This window comes from Panthera tigris, chromosome X (genome assembly GCF_018350195.1).
Source record: "Panthera tigris isolate Pti1 chromosome X, P.tigris_Pti1_mat1.1, whole genome shotgun sequence".
Taxonomy (NCBI): Eukaryota; Metazoa; Chordata; class Mammalia; order Carnivora; family Felidae; genus Panthera; species Panthera tigris.
Window position 1 is genome coordinate 53,407,145 of NC_056677.1, and position 20,097 is coordinate 53,427,241.

The 20,097-nt window shown below is 37.7% G+C and overlaps 1 protein-coding gene across 1 annotated transcript in view; it reads left to right on the forward strand.

Moving 5' to 3' along the window:
- Positions 1 to 15,691, forward strand: part of HEPH (hephaestin) — a 91,236-nt gene extending 75,545 nt beyond the window's left edge. The window contains exons 16-21 of the mRNA XM_042974171.1: positions 5,167 to 5,273; positions 6,660 to 6,885; positions 9,376 to 9,515; positions 10,390 to 10,552; positions 13,323 to 13,367; positions 15,459 to 15,691. Coding sequence (XP_042830105.1) covers positions 5,167 to 5,273; positions 6,660 to 6,885; positions 9,376 to 9,515; positions 10,390 to 10,552; positions 13,323 to 13,367; positions 15,459 to 15,691 — 914 coding nt within the window. The remainder of the gene's footprint in view (positions 1 to 5,166; positions 5,274 to 6,659; positions 6,886 to 9,375; positions 9,516 to 10,389; positions 10,553 to 13,322; positions 13,368 to 15,458) is intronic.
- The last annotated feature ends 4,406 nt before the right edge of the window (positions 15,692 to 20,097 follow it).

Below are 20,097 nucleotides of genomic sequence, written 5' to 3' on the forward strand. Positions count from 1 at the left end.
CTGCTTCTAGCCTGCTGTTCATTGTATCAAGCATGTTTCTTTAAAAAAAAATGTTTCTTTATTTTTTAGAGAGGGAGAGGGAGAGATAGTGTGAGTCAGGGAGGGGAAGAGAAAGGGAGAGACACAGAATAAGAAGCAGGTTCCAGGCTCTGAGCTGTCAGCACAGAATCCGACATATGGCTTAAACTCATGAACCATGAGATCATGCCCTGAGATGAAGTCAGATGCTTAACTGACTGAGCCACCCAGATGCCCCTGCATCAAATGTTCTTCTAAACTTGTTTATTGCACTATTCATCTCTGATTGAATCTTTTTAATTCTTATCTCAGTGGTAAGGGTCTCACTGATGTCTTCTATTCTTTTCTCAAGTCCAGTGAGTATCGTTATAATTATTGCTTTAAGTTCTCCATCAGACATGTTACTTATACCTGTTTGCTTAGATCTCTTTCACCTATTGTGTTCTTTCATTTGGGATAATTTCCTCTTTCTTCACATTTTGTCTAAGTGTCTGTCTTCTTCTCTGTGTTGGAAAAGACAGTTATGTCTCCTGCTCCTAAAAATAATGACCCTATGAAGAAGATATCATGCAATGTCCAGTGCCTGGTGTTGCATGGAATTTCTCTGGTGTGTTCTGTATGCACTCTGCTGTTGTTTTGGTTGTTCTACCCTTCAGGCCAGTAATATGTAGTCATTCTTGCCTGATGTGGGCAGTGTTTGATTCTGGCCTGAATGTGGCAAGTTTTAATTCATTGTGCTCTGATCTGCTTGTGAAATGAGTCCTGTCATCACTTCCACAGTAACTGAGGCCCTGAAAACTCTCTGATCTGGAGAAATGGTGTGGGCAGATGTTTGTGCTGGTCTTCTTAGGGAAGGGCCCACAGCACTGAAATTGAGACTAGCGTGACTGAGAAGGGCAGTTCCACCAGAAGGAAGATGGTGGGACTTGGTGTAAACAAGTTAGGCAGAGTTGGTGCTGTGCCACTTCCTGCAGGTGGTTCTGTGTTTATACTGAAGAGTGAGGGAGGGAGATGGCAGCTGCCAGCTGTTTTTTTTTTTCCCATAGAGGTGTCTCCCTCAGGGACATACTCTGAGAAAACCAAATCACCTCTCCCTGTGGTCCCCAGGCATTTTTCAGGTAGTTGTTTCCATGCTCTCTGCCCCAGAATTATTTGCATGCTTTCTTACCAGGAGCAGTGCAGCGCCCTCCAGGCTCTACCACAGGCAAGCCAATTGACCTTTAAACTCCAGTCTTTAAGCCTGGGTGACTTCCAGAACTCACAAAGTTCAGGCCCTCTTGTTTTTCAAACCAATGGCTTTAAGGAAATATTCTTTTTTTGTAATGTTTATTCATTTTTGAAAGACAGAGAGAGACAGAGCATGAACGGAGAGTAGCAGAGAGAGAGGGAGTCACAGAATCTGAAGCAGGCTCCAGGCTCTCAGCTGTCAGCACAGAGCCCAATACAGGGTTCAAACCCACAAACTGTGAGATCATAACCTGACCTGAAGTCAGATGCTCAACCGACTGAGACACCCAGGTGCCTCATGTCGACTTTATAAAGGATTACATTTCTTGTTATGTAGGTCATGTGTTATGAGGGACCATTTAGGTGTTTATTATGGTTACTCAGGTGACAGAACATGATGGCATAGACTAGGGTATTAACAGTGGAGACAAATAGAAGTGGATGGGTAGGGAATATATTTCTTAGGTATATCCCTCATAACTTGCTGATGGATATGAGCTATAGGGGAAAAGAATAAAAAATAACTCCTGGGGCGCCTGGGTGGTTCAGTTGGTTAAGCGTCTGACTTCAGCTCAGGTCATGATCTCACAGGTTCATGAGTTTAAGCCCCACGTTGGGCTCTGTGCTGACAGCTCAGAACCCAGAGCCTGCTTTGGATTCTATGGCTACATCTTTCTCTGCCCATCGCCACTCATGCTCTGTCTCTCTGTCTCAAAAATAAACACTATTTAAAAAAAATAACTCCTGAGTTTTGGCTTCAACAACTGGTTTCACTATTTACTGAGATAGGAGAAGTAGATTTGAGGGAGAAGTCAATGATGTACTTTGGATATGTTTAGTTTGAGATGAAAATTAGACAAATGTAAATATCAAGTAGGAAATTGAATAAAGGAGTCTAGAATTCAATGTAGAGATTGGAGAATAGTTTAGGTAAGGAGAAGAACATGATCAAGTCACAGATATGTGAAAGTATGGGATATGCTGAAGTATACAATTTAAATTTTTCCAGTGTACATTTTGCAAAAGTAGGAAGAGTAAAAATTAAGGCTAAAAGGTAGGTCTGAGTTATCAGGGCTTGGATGTTTGGATGAAGTGTTTGAGCTTCATTCCTTGGGTATAAGGGAGCCACTAAAATTTTGAACAGAAGAATAACATGAATAAACAGAAGTTTGGGAAGATTGAAATAATATAGCAAAAACAATGTTCAAAAAGAGTAATGAAGTTGGAGAACTTAGACTTACCAATTTCAAAATTTACTATAAAAAGCTACAATAATCAAGACTGTGTGGTAATGGCATAAAGATATATAGATTAATGGACAGAATTGAGAGTACAGAAGTAAACACTCATATTTATGGCAAATTAATTTTTAAAAAGGGTGTCAATACTAATTAATGGAGAAATAATAGTCTTTTCAACAAATGATGCTGGAACATACTAAATATCTATATACAAAACAATGGAATCATACCCCCTACCTTTTACCATATATAAAAACTAACTCATAATGAACCAAGCACATAAATGTAATAGCTAAAGCTACAAAACTTTTAAAACATAACAGTAAATCTTTGTGACCTTGAGTTAGAAAAGTTTATTAAATATAACACTAAAAGCACACGTGACTAAATAATAAATAAATAAATAAATAAATAAATATTTGGACTTCCTTGAAATCAAAAACTTTTGTGCTTCAAAGTGTGCCATCAAGAAAGTGAAAGGTGGCCGCTGCCTCTGGATGGAGCAAAGCATCAGTGGTTCCTTCTAACCAGTGCAGAGCTGACCCCTTTGGAAGGCTCAGCAACAGCAGCTCCTTACATGGAGGATCAATGCATTAGTGGTTCCTGCTCTTGGAGAACACAGAGGTGTTGGCTCCTTGTGGGGTGAGGGGACATCAGTGGCTCCCTCTTGCCGGTTGAGGTTGTTAATGGCTCTTTATGGGAGAGCAGAATGTGGCTCTTTGGGTGGCAAGTTGAATGAAGCAGCTTCTTGAGGGGAATGTGGAGCCCTAGCGGCTCCTTCTGGGGTTAGGCAAAGAAACAATGGGCCCTTCTGGGAAATGCAGCACTGATGCATCTCAGGGGGACAGTGAGAAGAAGGGTAGAAGTTTTTTTTTCTGGGTGTGGGGCATTTAGTGGTAGCAGCTTCTTCTTGGGAAGATGCAGTGGTGGTGTCTCCTTCTAAGGGAGTAGACTAGTAGAAGCTCGTTTTCTGATGAAATACAACAGAAATGACTGTGGAACTGGAAGCAAATAACCTGTGATTCCTTGGGGGAAGGAAGATTGATAGTGGATCCTTAGGGGACAGTGCAGTGGAGGATCCTTCTTGGGGAGCAAGGGAATGGCAGCTCCTTTGAGGATGCAGATAAGATACAACTTCTTGGGTTAGGGCAAAGTTGTAATGATTCCTTATAGAAGTGGCAGAGCAGCATGGGATCCAGGCAGCACCATCAACTGGGGTCAGTGCCAAGAAAGACTCCTTGGTGGTGAGGGATGCTGGGGTTCACCTTCTGTTCTTTTCCCCCATGACTGTTCCCTCTTGGTACCAGCTGCACCAGACTGGGACAAGGTAGGTAAGATACTTCCTATACTTTTTTGTATGGCCATGTTCAGGTTTTTGCCCCCCTGGGTTGTTATAATTATTTCATATATTCTGGAGCTCTCTCAGATATATTTTTGTGAGTATATAGTTGCTTATTCCTTATTTTTGTTGTTATCGTGGAAGGAAATGAGCATTTAGACCTTCTTTGCTAATTTGCTGACATCCGTTCTATATAACTGAATTTGTATAAAATACGCAAAATGGGCAACTCTATAAAGATGTAGATTAGTGGTTGTCCAGGGCTCAAGTGAGTGGGTGATTACAGAATGATGGAGAAAGAGTGAATATTTTATTTCAGAGGTAGTGATCTTTCTAAAATTGATGTGGTTATGTTACAAAATTCTGTGAATATACTAGAACATTGAATTGTACCCTTTAAATGGTTGAATTGTATGGTATACAAATTCTATCTCAATAGAAATGTTATAAAAGTAATATGGCATCAGTTGGAAAAGGGATTGGAGAGGATGGAACTTGGAAGCAGAGAAACGTGTTAGGGGTTTTTGTAATAGTCTGGTTGAGAAAATAAAGTTCTATATGAGGGCAATATTCTTGGGAATTGGAAGGAGGAGAGCATGGCAACACAATATATTGTAGAGGTACAATCAGTAGTTGCATGTGGAGTGTGTAAAGGTTAGAAGACAAAAACTAAAGTGTTGTGTGCGGGTAAGTAGGAGGGTTTTGTTATCATTACTAGATACTGGGAGCACAGATTAATAGGTTCTTTCTTCAAAGGAGGTAAGTGAATTCAGAACAATTTTAATTTTTGATGTGTTGTCAGGACAATCTTTAAAAGATGCTCAGTATCTAATTAAAAATTTCAGATTGGAGCTTAATGCTAGCAAGGGAGTTCTGGTTAAGTATTTAAGAGTCATCAATACATAGTTCATAATTGACACCAGAAAGGTAGCTAAAAGCGTTCATAGAGAGAGTATGGAAAAAAAGAAAAAAACGAGAAGAGAACTAGAGACAGAGCCTTGGGAAAATGGTTGAATATAAGAAGCAGCAGCAAGAAAAGGAGAACAAAGCAGTGCTAAAAAAGGAAGGAGGGAGGACATTATAAGATGAAAGAACAATATCAGAGTGGATTTACCAGGGGATTGGAACTGGACTTTTAAAGATAGGGGTATAGAAGAGAGGCTGAATGTGTCCCAGGAGTTAGAAGAGCAACATCATAAAACTAAAACGGAGAATGGTATGGAAATAATGGAAAAAAGATCTTAAAAGTCCTGAGGCTTATCCACCATAGCCTCTTGGGAAACCTGAGAATTGGGAAAAAGTTGATTTGGCCCAACTGGAGATCCCTGTTACCCTTCCTAGGTGAGGTTCTCACTTACCAATGGAACATCCCAGAAAGATCTGGCCCAGGGCCTAATGATTCTGCTTGTGTTTCCTGGATCTATTATTCTGCAGTGGATCCCATCAAGGTAAAGACAATATTGATTTCTTGGAGGTGAGTCTCATAAATGGGCAGAGCCCAACCCTGAAATAATGCAGCCCAGAGTTTGGGGAAAATTCCTCAAATGTGGTACTTATTTTAAAGACAGAAGGAGGGATGAAGGGAATAGGTAGTGCCATATCTTTGTCCTAAGGGTTTTCTTCTTTGTTTCTTTTCTTTTCTTTTTCCTTTTGGATCCTATAGGTGAGTATGTTCCCATTTAAAAAGCCTAGGATTGGTTGTCAAACAATTGGAGTTTTAGTCCCAAAATTTGTTTCAATATTGCTTTTGGAGTGAATTTCAATAGGGCATTATCTCCCCATTTCCTCATCTGGAAAATGAGTGTATCTATCTATCCAACCATTCACAGCCATCTGTCAGCAATAATTTATTGAGAGACTACTATATTTTAGGGATTTTATTTGGTGCTTTGGATGATAAAAATGTAAGATACAGTTCCCATCTTCAATCATATATATAATTAAATATATTATAATTATAATAAATAACAATATAATATAAATTAAATATAATATAAATTTATTTTTACATATATTTGTTTATATAAATATATATTATATGTATATGTATATGTATATATATATATATTATATGTACAAATAAGTAAAATACTAACAGTTCCTTAAAAAAACATGTAATAGAAGGGTGCCTGGGTGGCTCCGTTGGATAAACATCCAGCCCTTGACCTCAGCTCAGGTCATGATCTCACAGTTAGTGGGTTTGAGCCCCACATTGGGCTCTGCACTGACAGTGCAGAGCCTGCTAGGGATTTTCTCTCTCCATCTCTCTGCCTCTCCCCTGCTCATGTGCTCTTTATTTCTCTCTCTCAAAATAAATAAATAAACTTTCAAAAATAATAAAAGAACCCATATAATAGAAAGTGCTGTGAGGGGCCCATGAGAGAATGATTACTTTTGGTTGGAGGAGATGATTAAAGGGAAGCTGGAGAATGCACCACAATGAAAGGTACATGTATTTCATACTTTAAGCCTTGAAGACTAAGTAGCAGTATATACCTTAAGATAAGGTATGTGGCAGAGGGAAGGCATTATACAAAGAAGAAACAACATAAGGAAAGGCACTGGGTTGTGAAAGTGCCTTGTGAGTTTGGAGATCAATGGATAGGCCAGCCTGGCTAAAACATACGTTGCATAGGTACCTCTTATCTGTATCTCAAATTATTGTGAGGATGAATTCAGATAATATATTAGAGGTGCTTATAAATGTAAGACATTATGATCAAGTGCTGAGTGCAGTAGGCTTGACTTAGAAGTCAGTCTGGCACCATGTACAACACTGCTACCCAGGAACAACTCCATTTGATTTACTGTCTCCCCCTTCCTCCCATCCTCAGGACATGTATAGTGGTCTTGTTGGACCCTTGACCATCTGCCGAAAGGGCATCCTGGAGCCTTATGGAGGACGGAGTGACATGGACAGAGAATTTGCCTTGTTATTCTTGATCTTTGATGAGAACCAGTCTTGGTATCTAGAGGAGAATGTAGCAACCCATGGGGCCCAGGAGCCAGGCCGTGTTAACCTACAGAATGAGACTTTTTTGGAGAGCAATAAAATGCATGGTCTGTAGAAAATAACCTACCTTTCTTCCAAAGAACTCCCCATTGGTTTCATGGAGGTATATGATAGGCCCATCACTACCTAAGGGAGCATAATTGAAAGTACGGGAAAGTAGGAAGGTGGTATGTGGGCAAATTAAAATAACTGTCTCCTACTATTGTACATTTATATATACAAAATATATAAGTAGTCAGCATTAGATCAAGTGCACATAAAGCAAGAAGCTGACTCTGTAAAGTTGTTGTAGTGACACCAGCATACTTTAACACACTAGAAAAGAAAGATGGAAATTTGTGACTCTCATTGTACCTGGTAGGTTGGTTGTTTAGGGTCCTTCTATTTCAAAGTCCTGAGTTTAGTCTCTCAATATCATTTTATTTCTTTCCCCACCTGGATCTGGAATGTACTTTCTCAATAGATTCCAAGATAGACAAATGAAGGACAGCTTGTCTTTTAGTCTAATTTCACAACAAAGTTTCAATTTACAAATAGGAAAGAACCGCAGAGAAAATAATGCTGGATTTATATTACATACAATGAAGAGATTTTGATGCTTGAATGGATTTTGGAAGAAAATTGTGCATCCAAGCCTTCCTTTGTTTCAAAGATCTGTGTAGCATTTCACAAACAAAAGAAAATCTAAAATAAGAGTGAGAACTTAAATACATTTAAATGTGTGAAGTGATTTCTCACCATCCTTTCTAGTGTAATATTTCTTTGACGTGAGGATAAGGTGCAGCTTTGATAGTGATTCCAATGGAACTCAAAATTAGTATCTCATTGTCGCATTGATTCTAGCTATTTCCCCTTGCTGGAGATAAAAATGATTCACATTGAAATAGAAGATTCACAAACTGAACAATATGAACTTTGTATCTTCTGACGAATCAGAGAAATTAGTTGCCCAGGAGAAAAAGGGAATTAGGGCACATTTACAACTTTCTAGTGTCCATTTGTTTGGTTAATGCCCATTTCTATCTGTTTGTTTATATGTTCATTCATCCAAACTCCTCAGACATCAATCCATCTACTTATGTATCAGGAATTTGTTGAACACTTTCTAAATGCTGGTACTGAAGATAGAAAGATAATGTTAGATTCTGAGGGAAAACAAATAATATATCCTTCCTTTCCCTTCCAGATTCTTGAAACAGTTGAGAAAAAAAAAAAAAAGATAGAGATGCTTATGACCAAATGTGGGCTTACTGAGAATTAGTTCCTGAGAAGGACACTGAATTTATTTCTGAAGCTAAATGGGCTTACTGATACTCCTCCTGCAGGGAATAGATTTTCTACCCTGACATTGATATAAATAAACAACAATAGCCTCCCCTTTGCAGCAGTAGAATCTTCTTTACAATGTAATATTAAATCTATTTGAATTCTTTTCTATGTCAAGACTGATTCAAGAGAGAGAAGATTCACAAAGGGTAGAGTTGAGCATCTTTAGTTCCTTTTTTACAAATTCACAATTTGATTGGGGTAAATAAATGACAGGTTACAAATGTTCCTTCCATTATTTCCACTCTTGAAACGTAGAGTAAAAATGACTTTCCCTCCATAAGAATATGTGGGGCACAGGAATGTGCTCTGGGCATAGTCCTGACAATATGAATTAACATGTCTATGAGTAGTTTGTTGTCCTTAGAGCATAGGATGTGGCCTGTGAAGAAACAGATAATGAAGCCTATGCAATTAATATAATTATTAATTCCAAGAATATTGCAAGTACTTTTTATTTAACATGTATTGTAGGCTCAGGTGTCTTCTGGGTGCTCTGAAGAATATAAGGAAACTATATTAGTATAGTATATACTTTCATTTCCTGCTTACTAGGAACCTATAGTCCAGTTGGGGATATGAGCTTCCACCAATTTAAAGATAGGTAAGTATATAAGGGAGGTTTTGGTGACTTCCAAATATGGTACAGACAGTACTGGAGGAGTTCAGAGGTAGAAGTAAATGAAGGGAAAGAGAGTTACTAAGAGGAGCTAGATCAAGGAAGTGTTCTTGGATAAGGTAAAGTTATGATTGGGCTTTGAAAAGATGAATAAAAGAAGGCAGGATTTCTAGGGGGAAATATCAGAAGCATGAGCAAGGACACAAAGAACATGAATATGAGGCCATATTGGGTATGGTGAATAAATCACCTTCATTGGAAAAAATGTGTTAGATAATGGGAAATGATTTTGAGAAGGTGGTTTGGCCTTATATTGTGAAGGACCTTGTTGGCTGAACTAAGGAGCTTGATCTTTTAGGCATGAGGCATCTATTATAGTATTTTAAGCAGTAGAAAGAAATGGTCAGATTAGATATTTAGAAAGACCACTCTTACAACACCAATGTGTAAGATAGACTTATGGGATGCAAATGTTATAGAGATTAGAGTAATTAAGAAGATATTATTATCATCAAACATGATAGAGACTAGCCCTAAGGCAATGGCAATGGGAAATCAAAACAAAAGATATGAGACTTTTTTTTTTTTACAGCCATTAATGGAAAGCTCTACAGCAACCTCAGGGGTCTTACCATGTACCAAGGAGAACGAGTGGCATGGTACATGCTGGCCATGGGCCAAGATATTGACCTACACACTATCCACTTCCATGCAGAGAGTTTCCTATATCGGGTGAGCTGGCAAAGGGCTGAGTACCTCAGGAACAATTAGAGGAATGCTTTGACAGTCATTAAGAAAGGGATAGCTTCTTAAGGAACAAGATAATAGTTAAAAGAGGAGAGGTCTTGTACATGGAGAATTGAACTGGGAACTCTAGTTTGGCTGTGTACTCCAGGGTTAGTCACTTCCCTCTAGTCCTTGGCTTTCCCCTCTGATATAGAAGAAATGAGTAGCTCAAAGGAAAAAAAAAGAAGAAGTGAGTAGCTCATTTGTGGTGTAAGTAGATTGAAGAAACCGAAGTAATTGAACATCAGTCAAGGACTGGAGTGCCAGTAAACAGTGATCCTAAGAGCAAGAAATTTCATAGTGATGTCTCAGAATCTATGAAAGTTCTTAATCCATTATAAGAAACTTCAATTCAGAAGCTACATGGAACAACATGTAGGTTTTGAAAAAGAAGTTTTAGCCTTAGGGGAAGGGGGCAGTTGAAGGGAAAGGGAGTTGAAGGATAGCATAGAGGAGGAATCTAAATTGAGATAAATTTCTAAAGGAAATAAGTAGTTCCTTCCTAGGAGTCAAAGATTAAGCCAATTTCCCCAGATGTCAGCATGATGAAAAGTATGGAGATACTAATGTTAGCTCCCAAAGCGTCCTTTGGGACACTTTAAGGAAAAGTAGGAAGATAGGGTCTCTGCTGATGGTTCAATTTGTGTGGGCAGATTTATAGAGGAGATAGATCAGGTGTACTTGTTAAGCTGCTCTCTGATCTATGAATCTTGGAGCCCCATGTCCCTGATTTGGACATCCAAGTTTTTTAGCTCCTATAAGCTCTAAGATGAACTCTTTACCCTTCATTTCTTCTCCTCCACCCCAATCTCTTTTGCAGAATGGAGAGAGCTACCGTGCAGATGTTGTAGATCTGTTCCCAGGGACCTTTGAGGTTGTGGAGATGGTAGCCAGCAACCCTGGGACATGGCTGATGCACTGCCACGTTTCTGACCATGTCCATGCTGGCATGGAGACCCTTTTTACTGTCTTGTCCCAAAGAGGTAAGGTATAACTTCCCCCAAGATTGGAAATCTTTGAATACTTTATGTAGTCTACAGGAACCAGATAATCCCAAGAAATTCCTTACCCCTGTCTTTCTGATCCCAGAAGAACCAGGACTTAAGACAGTGCATGCCACACTCACGTGTTCTCCCAACTATATTTCTCATTCTCCATTGTTCCCTTGCTCCTTCCCCATCCTAATTACTTTGACACTTGTTGATTTCACATGGGTTGACCCTGCCTGAAACTCATTAGGCTCTATGCATTGTTGCTTAGCATAGATTTGCTTCCTTTGAAATATATTTCACTTAAATAGAAATCTATTATTTTAGGATTCATTAGAAGTACTCACTATTTCAAGAAATCTTGCTAATGAGTTCTTTAAAAAATAAATATAGTTCTAATAGTCACCCCTTAATTGATTTGTTTTGTGGAGCTTGTGAAAAAGTTCTGTCTGTCTTGGAACAACTATGTCTAAAGCTAGATGGACATATTGGCCTTTAGTTATGGCTTATCTCAGAAAGAGTTGCTACCAAGGGTGCAAAAAGGTTTTGCCTTTTTTTTCTTTTTTAATATGGAGAGTGAATTGCTGGGTTGGTTTCTTTATCAGTCAATTTTTGATCATTACCAAGAACATAAAAGTTTTGGCTGGCTATGGATTTTGTCTTTTGGTCATTAATTGTTTAGGAATCTCTTGACCTGTGTCTAGGATTTTCAGTCATTTGCACTCTATCAGCAGAAATACAAAGTTTGAAAATGTTTTTGGGCTTTTAAACAAGCTTAGCAAACCAGGGTAGAGAATACAACTCTGCTCCTTACCCCCAGGGGAAGAGAAATTTTCCATTATAATAACCTGTATCTTTGAAAAGCTTTGTTCTCTAATAATCTATACTGCTAAAATGTGTCTTCAACTTACTACTATAGTACTATTCCTTACTACTCAGACAGGTACACAAAACTCTTTGTTGTGTTTTGTCAGCCCTTAGAAACAAAGTCAAGTGATAAATTGATGTGTAATCAAGATGCTATAGGTTCAAGACAACAGGTTATGTCTGTGTATAGTAATGGGTCATCCAAAATCTGGACCATTTCACAAAATTATCTCAATATATAACATCAAAGAACTTCCATGAATAAAGATAACTCATATCTCTCTCTGACAATGAGCCAGCCTACAAAGCCTACCTATTTGCTTTTTATTGTTTGTTTATACCTCACGATAGTCTAATTCAGTATTGCTCCAACCACATATATGCTACCTGGCCAACCAGAGGGAATAGTTGTAGACAGGGAAGAAAGGGCTAATTGTTGAAACAACGTTCCTAATGAGGAAACAGGGTATGAAAACCAGAGATAAAATGAAAAAATAGACTGGAATAGATTTTTTTTTACTAAAAGAAGAGAAGACAGAAAAGTAAATGATCATTGTATAAGTTTGGGTGAGGAGTCTGACAGAAAGAATATTTATTTCCTGGTCTCTGCTTCATTTGTTCATTTGTGGGAGAGAATTCATCTGCTTAGAGTGAAGGATAGAAAGTAGGATAAGGAACTTGAAGAGAGTGGGCTAAGGTTTGAAATAACCACTTTGGGAGATGGGAAAACAAAGGTTACTGTGAGTGATAGAAAATAATTATTGGCAGGAAAAATTGAGGGCTTAGTTAAAGTTTGACACAAAGAATACTTATCTTTACAATTACATGATTTTTATGCACCAACATTCAGCATACCAGACAAAACACAGAGAAATCATACTCACTGTGGTTTCATCAGTCAATTATAATTGACTGATTGGTAAGTCAGTAGTTGAAGTGATAGACCATAGAGTCTAGCTAGACCAGGAATGGGGTAAACAAAAAAAAAGGCATGATAAAGCTGACAGTTTGGGAAAAAATGGAAGGATCCAGGAGCTAGAGATCTGTATGAGGTGATGATAACAGGTTAAATGGAATAAGTATCATTAAACTATGTAAGGAAGAGGAGGCTGTTGTTAGATTTTATATTTCTGAGATGGAGCAGTTCTGAATAACAAGTTCAATGTGACCATGGGAATTGTTAATAGAATTAGAGTAGATATAAAAGTTGTTAGAATTAAAAGGTACAGAAACTGTGAAGTTTGAAGGATGAATGGGTCAACACCTATGGTGGGAATGGAGGAATGGGAAGACTGAGTCAGGTAGCAAAGACTTCCGTGAATGAAAAGAACTACTAGGTAACAGTAACAAAAAGTGGTTGTGAGTTTTGTAGCCAAATAATATAATCTTCAAAACAGATAGATATTTACCCTAAAAAGGGAGGAACAATTATCTAAAAGCAGTATTGAGAGGATATAAAAGAAACATAGTCCTCAGAGAAGAGCTCAGCCTCATTAAAGCAAGAAGAGGAAGCAGTGTTCTCAAAAGGGTTTGAATATGTAGGGATGTAGTTTTGACAAGGAGCAGAGATTTATTGAAGGGAGGGTGGGAAAGGGTGACAAAGAACACAAGAATGTGGGTAGGAAATATCAATAAATATGTACATAATGGCAGAGGGGTGACTTACCTTTTGGACTCCTAAGCCTATGTTTTTGCTTATATTTTTGTCACTACTCAAAATCAAATACATATGCCAATAATGACTTTGACCATAAGGTAATTAATTCCAGGCACCTTCCTTTTGCTTAGGATACTACAGAGAAATTCCTCTATCCAATGCCAATGCCCAGAGCAAACCTGTGGATTTGTAGGAAGAATAACAGCGCTAACTAACCTCTTTTTTTTTCTTTTCTACCAGAACACGTAAGCACTATCACCACCATCACCAAAGAGATTGGAAAAGGTAGGAAGGATAATGTATAAACTGTGTACTTATATGTGGTATGTACTTGGGGGGAGGTGTAGTGCCTCTAGAAAATGAGATTCACTACCAAAACATGGACTACAATACTAGCAGGAAGCACCCTGAAATTTCTGTAATACTTCAAAAGTCAGGAACCCAAGGTTCAGTTTTTCTCAGCATATTTATTCTCTCTGTCCCCTATTCCCAACATCCTAAGTTAGGGAAAACAGCCTTACCCCAATTGAAAGTTGCTATCTTAGCTTCTCACCTAATGTGTGAAGGGGGTGGTGGTGGTGGATTCAAGGTTTCTTTGGGTTAGACATGAAGGAGCTGTAACACAGACATAAATTATTCACAGAGACAGTATGAAACTAGTATAAATACCATACAGTCTACATCAACTTTTTTATTCTTGTTTCTATGGAATACCAAATAGTTGACTCTTTGAAACCAGCCATTGCTGCCATTCACAAAAGTAGAAATTATTTTCCTACCTAAACTAGGTCCAAATAGTGGGCCTTACCTACCTCACTCTCCCCCATCCCATTTGTACATGGACTGAGAAAGGCTCAGAGAGTTATGAAAAGTAGAAGGGATGCTACAGACCATCAGTTTAATATGGGGATTTTTTTCAGCTATGTTTTGAAAAGTCCTAATGATCTCCCCACGTATTTTATAAACTGTGAACCAGGAGACTAAGGTATGTTTTGGAGGGATTGGGAATAGTAAAAGTGAGGTTGGGATAGTGTAAACTCTTGGTCTAATAAAGCCCAATAATTTTCTACATTAGAAATTGAGAAATGGAAAGTAATTTGTCCAAGATCACAAGAGGAGTAAGTAGTAGAATGTAAACTTAGAACTATGAAGTTTCCAGCTTCCATTTTAACTCACAGTTCATCTTTTCTTATTTCTTTAATAATGTTCATTCATCCATTTATATATTTATCAAACATGGGCTGAGTTCCAGGGAAACCAAAACAAGTAAGATATTACTATCCAGGAGATTTGCATCTATAAATGGAATGAGATACAAAAACAATAATTGCATTGCTGGTATATATTGTAAAAAGGGGCAACACGACAGCTATTAATTATTGTTCATTTGCTATCTTCCAGGTGCTATGCTAAATATTTTATAAATATTAACTCATTTAAATATCACAATAAACCTCTGACCTAAGTATAGTTCTTATCATCATTTTATAAAAAAGGAGACTGAAGTCCAAAAGTGAGGGAGATAGTTCACTTGGCCCAGGCAAGTAAATCATGAGAATACAAACAGTACAGATACTTTGGGAACACAGAAGAAAGGACCATTAACTGACCTCAAATGTAACATTTAATATGGGTATAGAAAAGTGAAGAGGGAGAAAGGGTGGCCTGAAAGAGGGTCACCTGTTCTTGGAAACAAAGAATCAGTTGCTGTGGCTAAAGAGTATAATATAAAACCAAAATGGTAAGTTAGAGCCTGATTGTGAGAGTTGGAATGCCTGGCTTGATTCATAGCTTTGCTGTGTAGGTTAATTGGAGATCACCAAAAGTTTGTAACTAAACAATCATATTATTTCACCTCAAAAGATCGATGTGACATCAGTGTATCAAGACTAAAAGAGCTGAGAGACAAGACGGCACAGTGGTAGGCTGTTGTCATGGTACAAATAGTCAAATTGAGCATTTATAAGCTAGATGATTGAGTCAAACTGCCTCCTTGAAAATTCCACTCATTGCTCCCAATTCTATCCTGTGGAAACATATAAACCAAATCCAATTCTTTTTTATTGTTAGTTTTACATCACAAACATTTATATATTTGAAGAAATATATCAGGGCCCTTTCTACTCAGTTTTAGTTCTTTCCATGGGGGTAAAGAAAACAGTGATTCCTAAGGGCTTTCTTAGCAGTGACTTCCTGTTACACAAATTCTTTGTAACCTATAAACCTGTATTCATCAGCTGGTCTTTTTAGGGATAGGAGCAATTCTTCTGCCCTATGTTGATGGAGTTATTTCCTATTTCCTGAGTTGACCGCGAATGGTGCCACATTAGAGTACTCTCCAGCTCAGGGTGCCATTTTTCTCTTGTTCTATTTCAGCATCAATCCTCAGAGACATTGGAGAAGGCAATGTGAGAGTGCTGGGCATGCGGATCCCTGTAAAGAATATTGAGATACTGGCTTCTCTTTTAATTGCCATGAGTATCATTCTCCTCCTCATTGCTCTAGCTCTTGGTGGTGTGATCTGGTACCAGTTTCAACAGAGAAAGCTACGACGCAACAGGAGGTCCATCCTGGATGACAGCTTCAAGCTTCTGTCCCTCAAACAGTAGCAGTTGGGTCCTGCAACTTCACATCTTGAATGCAGTCTCAACAGGTCATGCTCTAGTAACTGACTCCACTGTCAAAGGGACGAGTGGTAGGCAGAGTAGGGAAATAAACTCATCTGGGAATTTCTTCACCTTTTTATTTACATGGAAATTATGTACCTTCTCTTTTTCTTTATTTTTTTCTCCACTTGGGAAGCTGGGGCAAGAGAGTCCATATTATCTTATATCACAAATTTCAACAGCTGGATTATATCAACCACTGACACTTGGAAGATCTGGAAATTACTAATAATCTATTCTTACAAAGTAGATATCTAAGGTAAAATCAATTGATTAGGTTTTTATTGCTTTTTCAGAACCTAGGTAAGTGAGCTGTGAAGATAATCCACATCTAAACTAAGGGCTAACAACATGGGCATGATGGAGAATGTGTGGGGTGGGATTTGAAGATCCAAATTTTATTTTGATTCTCCTTGGAAATAAACTATTTTGGAAAAGAAGTAGATGGAATATTATTGCTATGAGCACCTACAACCTCTGGAGCCAGAAGCTCCTCAGGAAGTCAGTCTTCAAAATTTCTGGCACAGTTTTCCACTCCATACTGTAGGCAAAAAATACTGTATGTTAAAGTACTTGTTAGAACACTATAAGAGTGAATATGGTGATTTTAATGATCTCTGTGGCCTCTGGGAATCTGTGACCATGATTGAAACAAAGAACACTCACTGGGAGGGGGTATAATATGGGTCTACCTATCCTTTTTGTGGGGCGTATGTGTTTGTGTTTTGGAAAAAATAAAACTAAGTCAGACTGGTGGGTACCATCTTCTAACACATAGGTGCCAAAACACTTTTGAATTCTAAGAAAATTTTCCAGAGAGAAACAGAAGTCTGAGACAAAGCTTAAACCTATCCACTGGGCAAGGTGAGATGGGCACCAATCTTGTGGACTCTTTGGCAATTGGGCGTATGAGAGGTCTACTTGCAATTTTTGGAGTTTTTTTTTTTTTTAATAGGACAGACTCCTTTCTGGTTATCTTAAAGCAATATTCTTTTGTTGCCTGTAAGTTCAAGCCTCTCTGAAATCTTGGTGGGAGACCACAGATGAACAATATGTAGAGTAAGGATGAGATAGGATGATCCACCCTCGCTATATATCCATAATACCATTTCACATGGGAAATGAAGAAAAGAAGACATTAGAAGCAGAATTAAGATAACTGAAATATGTACTGGTTTACACTTTACAAAACATCTAATACCTGATTGCATTTAACTCACCTTAGCTTTATCAGAGTGATACTTTGTTTTATATTTGAGTAAACAAATGATCAGATAGAGTAATTTTATCCACGGGCATTCAACTAGAAGTTGAGCAAGGATTCATGTCAATCTATTTGACTCCAAATACTTGTTTTATCCTGGTGTATCATAGAAACATCCACCAATCTCCATCCTTTGTACCCATATTAACTGCAATTTTCTTGTCTTCCCAGCCAATCTCTCTGCCTAATTAGGTATCCTATACAGATCAAATGTAGAAACCCACAGGGCTAGTATTCAATTGCCATATAATGTTGAAGGTTGGAAGAGAAACCATGGTCCTGAGCCTATTATTCATATTGCTTTACTGTGGTCAGTGGCTTTCTGGTGAGCTTTACTGGAAATCTCAGAAAAATAACAGGGGAAGGAGATGATGGAAGGTTTAAATTGCTAGTTATAAAATAAAATGGTGGGGTATTTAAGCCATTGCAAAATCAATGCACATAAAAGCAAACAATTTTGGTCTATGGTAAATGTGGAGGTTATTGAAAACCCAGTGCACACTGAGGACTCGAGTCAATTAATAGCTATGATTTGCACACAACTGGGATGTTGTTATCTTGGTCATGGTCATGAATCAGAGACAAAGAAAAGTAGGTGGAATGAGGATAAGTTTCCCCTGAGGATGTAACCCTCCTACAGATTGGGGAAACTAAGCTCAAGCCCATGTATGTATATATATATATATATATATATATATATATATATGTATGTATATATGCATTTTTGTGGTGGTTTTGCTCCCAGTGGGGATGTAGAAGATGTTTTTGACAATTAAGTGACACTTCCATTCGTTCAGTTGATCAAGCCAGTTGGTGAGCCTTGTCTGTTTGCCTCTTAAACTGCTATAACTGATTCACTTGTTTGTATCTTTACTGCTACCACCTCAGTCTAAAAAACAACAATCTTTTACCTGGACTAGAGTGGTAGCCTCATTATTACTCTCCTTGCATTTACTCTAGCCCTTCACATTTTTTCCTCCATGCAGAAAAGTGATGTTTTAAAAATATAAATTGGGCTTACTTTTCAGGTGAGATGCCACAAACTCATCTGTGTTTAATGATAAATAAACACTGTAAATAATGAAAAAGGCAATAGAAAGACTGAAAAATATAGAAAGAAAATGGAAATGTGGAAAAGAACATGATGACAAAGCACTGGGTATCTTTCCAACATCCAACCTAGCAGAACACAGACCAAGATCAACGAGGAATCCTAATGACAACCCCAGATGGCCCTGGAGACAAAAAGGGGGATTGAGGAAGAGCCCTGCCTACATCAAATAGGCAGGGAAACTGGTATTCATCTCTTTTGGTCAGAGACTCCCCTTTCCTAATTAGACATTGGGAAGGACCTGCAGGGGGAATCTCAACATAGCAAGCTGCCAAGCCCAAGAAGCAATTTTGCTGTGAGCTGCAATCCCTTTCACTATCCAGAAATAATAAGGGGCTCTGTCAGGGATCAACAAAAACACTAGTGACACCAGAGAAACCAAGCAAACCAAAATCCCACAGCAAGGTCTCTGAAAATTACACTGTCATTGGAACACAGAATTATGCCAGGACTTGTGTGTTAAATATAAACAAGATGAATATCTTCTAAAATAGATTGCTTAAATATGCTTCATATTTCCATCATATCAAGAACGACCAAAATCACAACTTGAATGAGAAGATGATCACCAAACACAAAAACTGAAATGAAGCAGATGTTCAAATTACCTGAAAAGGATTTTAAAATAGCTATAATGCAACTGCTACAACAAGCAATTACAAATGTCTCTGAGACAAATTAAGAAAATAGAAAAATTCAGCAAAGCAATTAAAAAATATATATGTATGTATGTATATACATACATACATACATGCATACATATGGGTACATATGTACACACACACACACATATATATATATATATATATATATACCATTTTACATGGTAAACGGAGAACAGAAAATATATATACATAATATATATTACATATACTATATATATTATGTATATATATTTTCTGTTCTCCGTTTACCATGTAAAATGGTATTATGGATATATAGTGAGGGTAGATCATCTTATCTCATCCCTACTTTATAACTTGGTTGTCTGCAGTCTCACACCAAAGTTTCAGAGAGGCTTGAACTTACAGGCAACAAAGGAATATCGCTTTAAGGTAGCAGAGAGAAGGAATCTTACCTATAAAAAAAACTCTCAAAATTTCAAGGACTCTGCTCTGGCAGTGTGGAGCCTGCTTGGGATTCTCCCCCCGCCCCTTTGCCCATCTCCACTTGTGTGCCCTGTCTCTCTGGATAAATAGATAAATAAATAAATAAATAAATAAATAAACTTTTTTTAAAAAATGTAAGATACAGCTATAGCAGTGCTGATAAGCAAATTTATAGAACTAAAATGCATTAGAAAAGATAAAACTTGAGCTGATTAAAAAAATAAATTCTTACATAAAGAAACTATAAATAGAAGAGGAAGTAAGTCCAAAGAAAACAAAACAATGGGAAACATACAGATAAGAGCAGAAATAAATGAAACTGAAAAAAGAAAAATAACAGAGAAAACAAATGAAACAAAACTTGGTCACTTAAAAAAGTCAATAAAATATAAAATACAAGTGAAAAACCAGCAATAGTGACAAAAATAAAAATAGTAGAAAAGGTAAAAACCACCAGTATCAGAATCGAAATGGATTTTCATTGCAAATCCTGTATTCATGGATGATGATATCATCAAGATTGTAACAAAGGTCATTTCACTTTAGTCTTTCTCACAAAAAGACCAACAAAATGTATCCATAGACAAAATGCCACTGGAAAACCCTAGAACCTATAGGTGAGGCACAAGCACCACACTGGATCAGAGAGATGGAGAATAACAGTAGTAAAAGGGTAAAAGGGAGGGCACCTGGCTAGGTCAGTCAGTATAGCATGTGACTCTTGATCTCCAGGTTGTGATTGGAGCCCCGCATTGGCCTAGAGACTACTTTAAAAAAAAAAGAAAGAAAGAAAAAGAAAAAGAAAAAGAAAAAGGAAAAGTAAAAAGGAAAGGTAGAGCAGCAGTTTCATTTTGCCCAGATCACC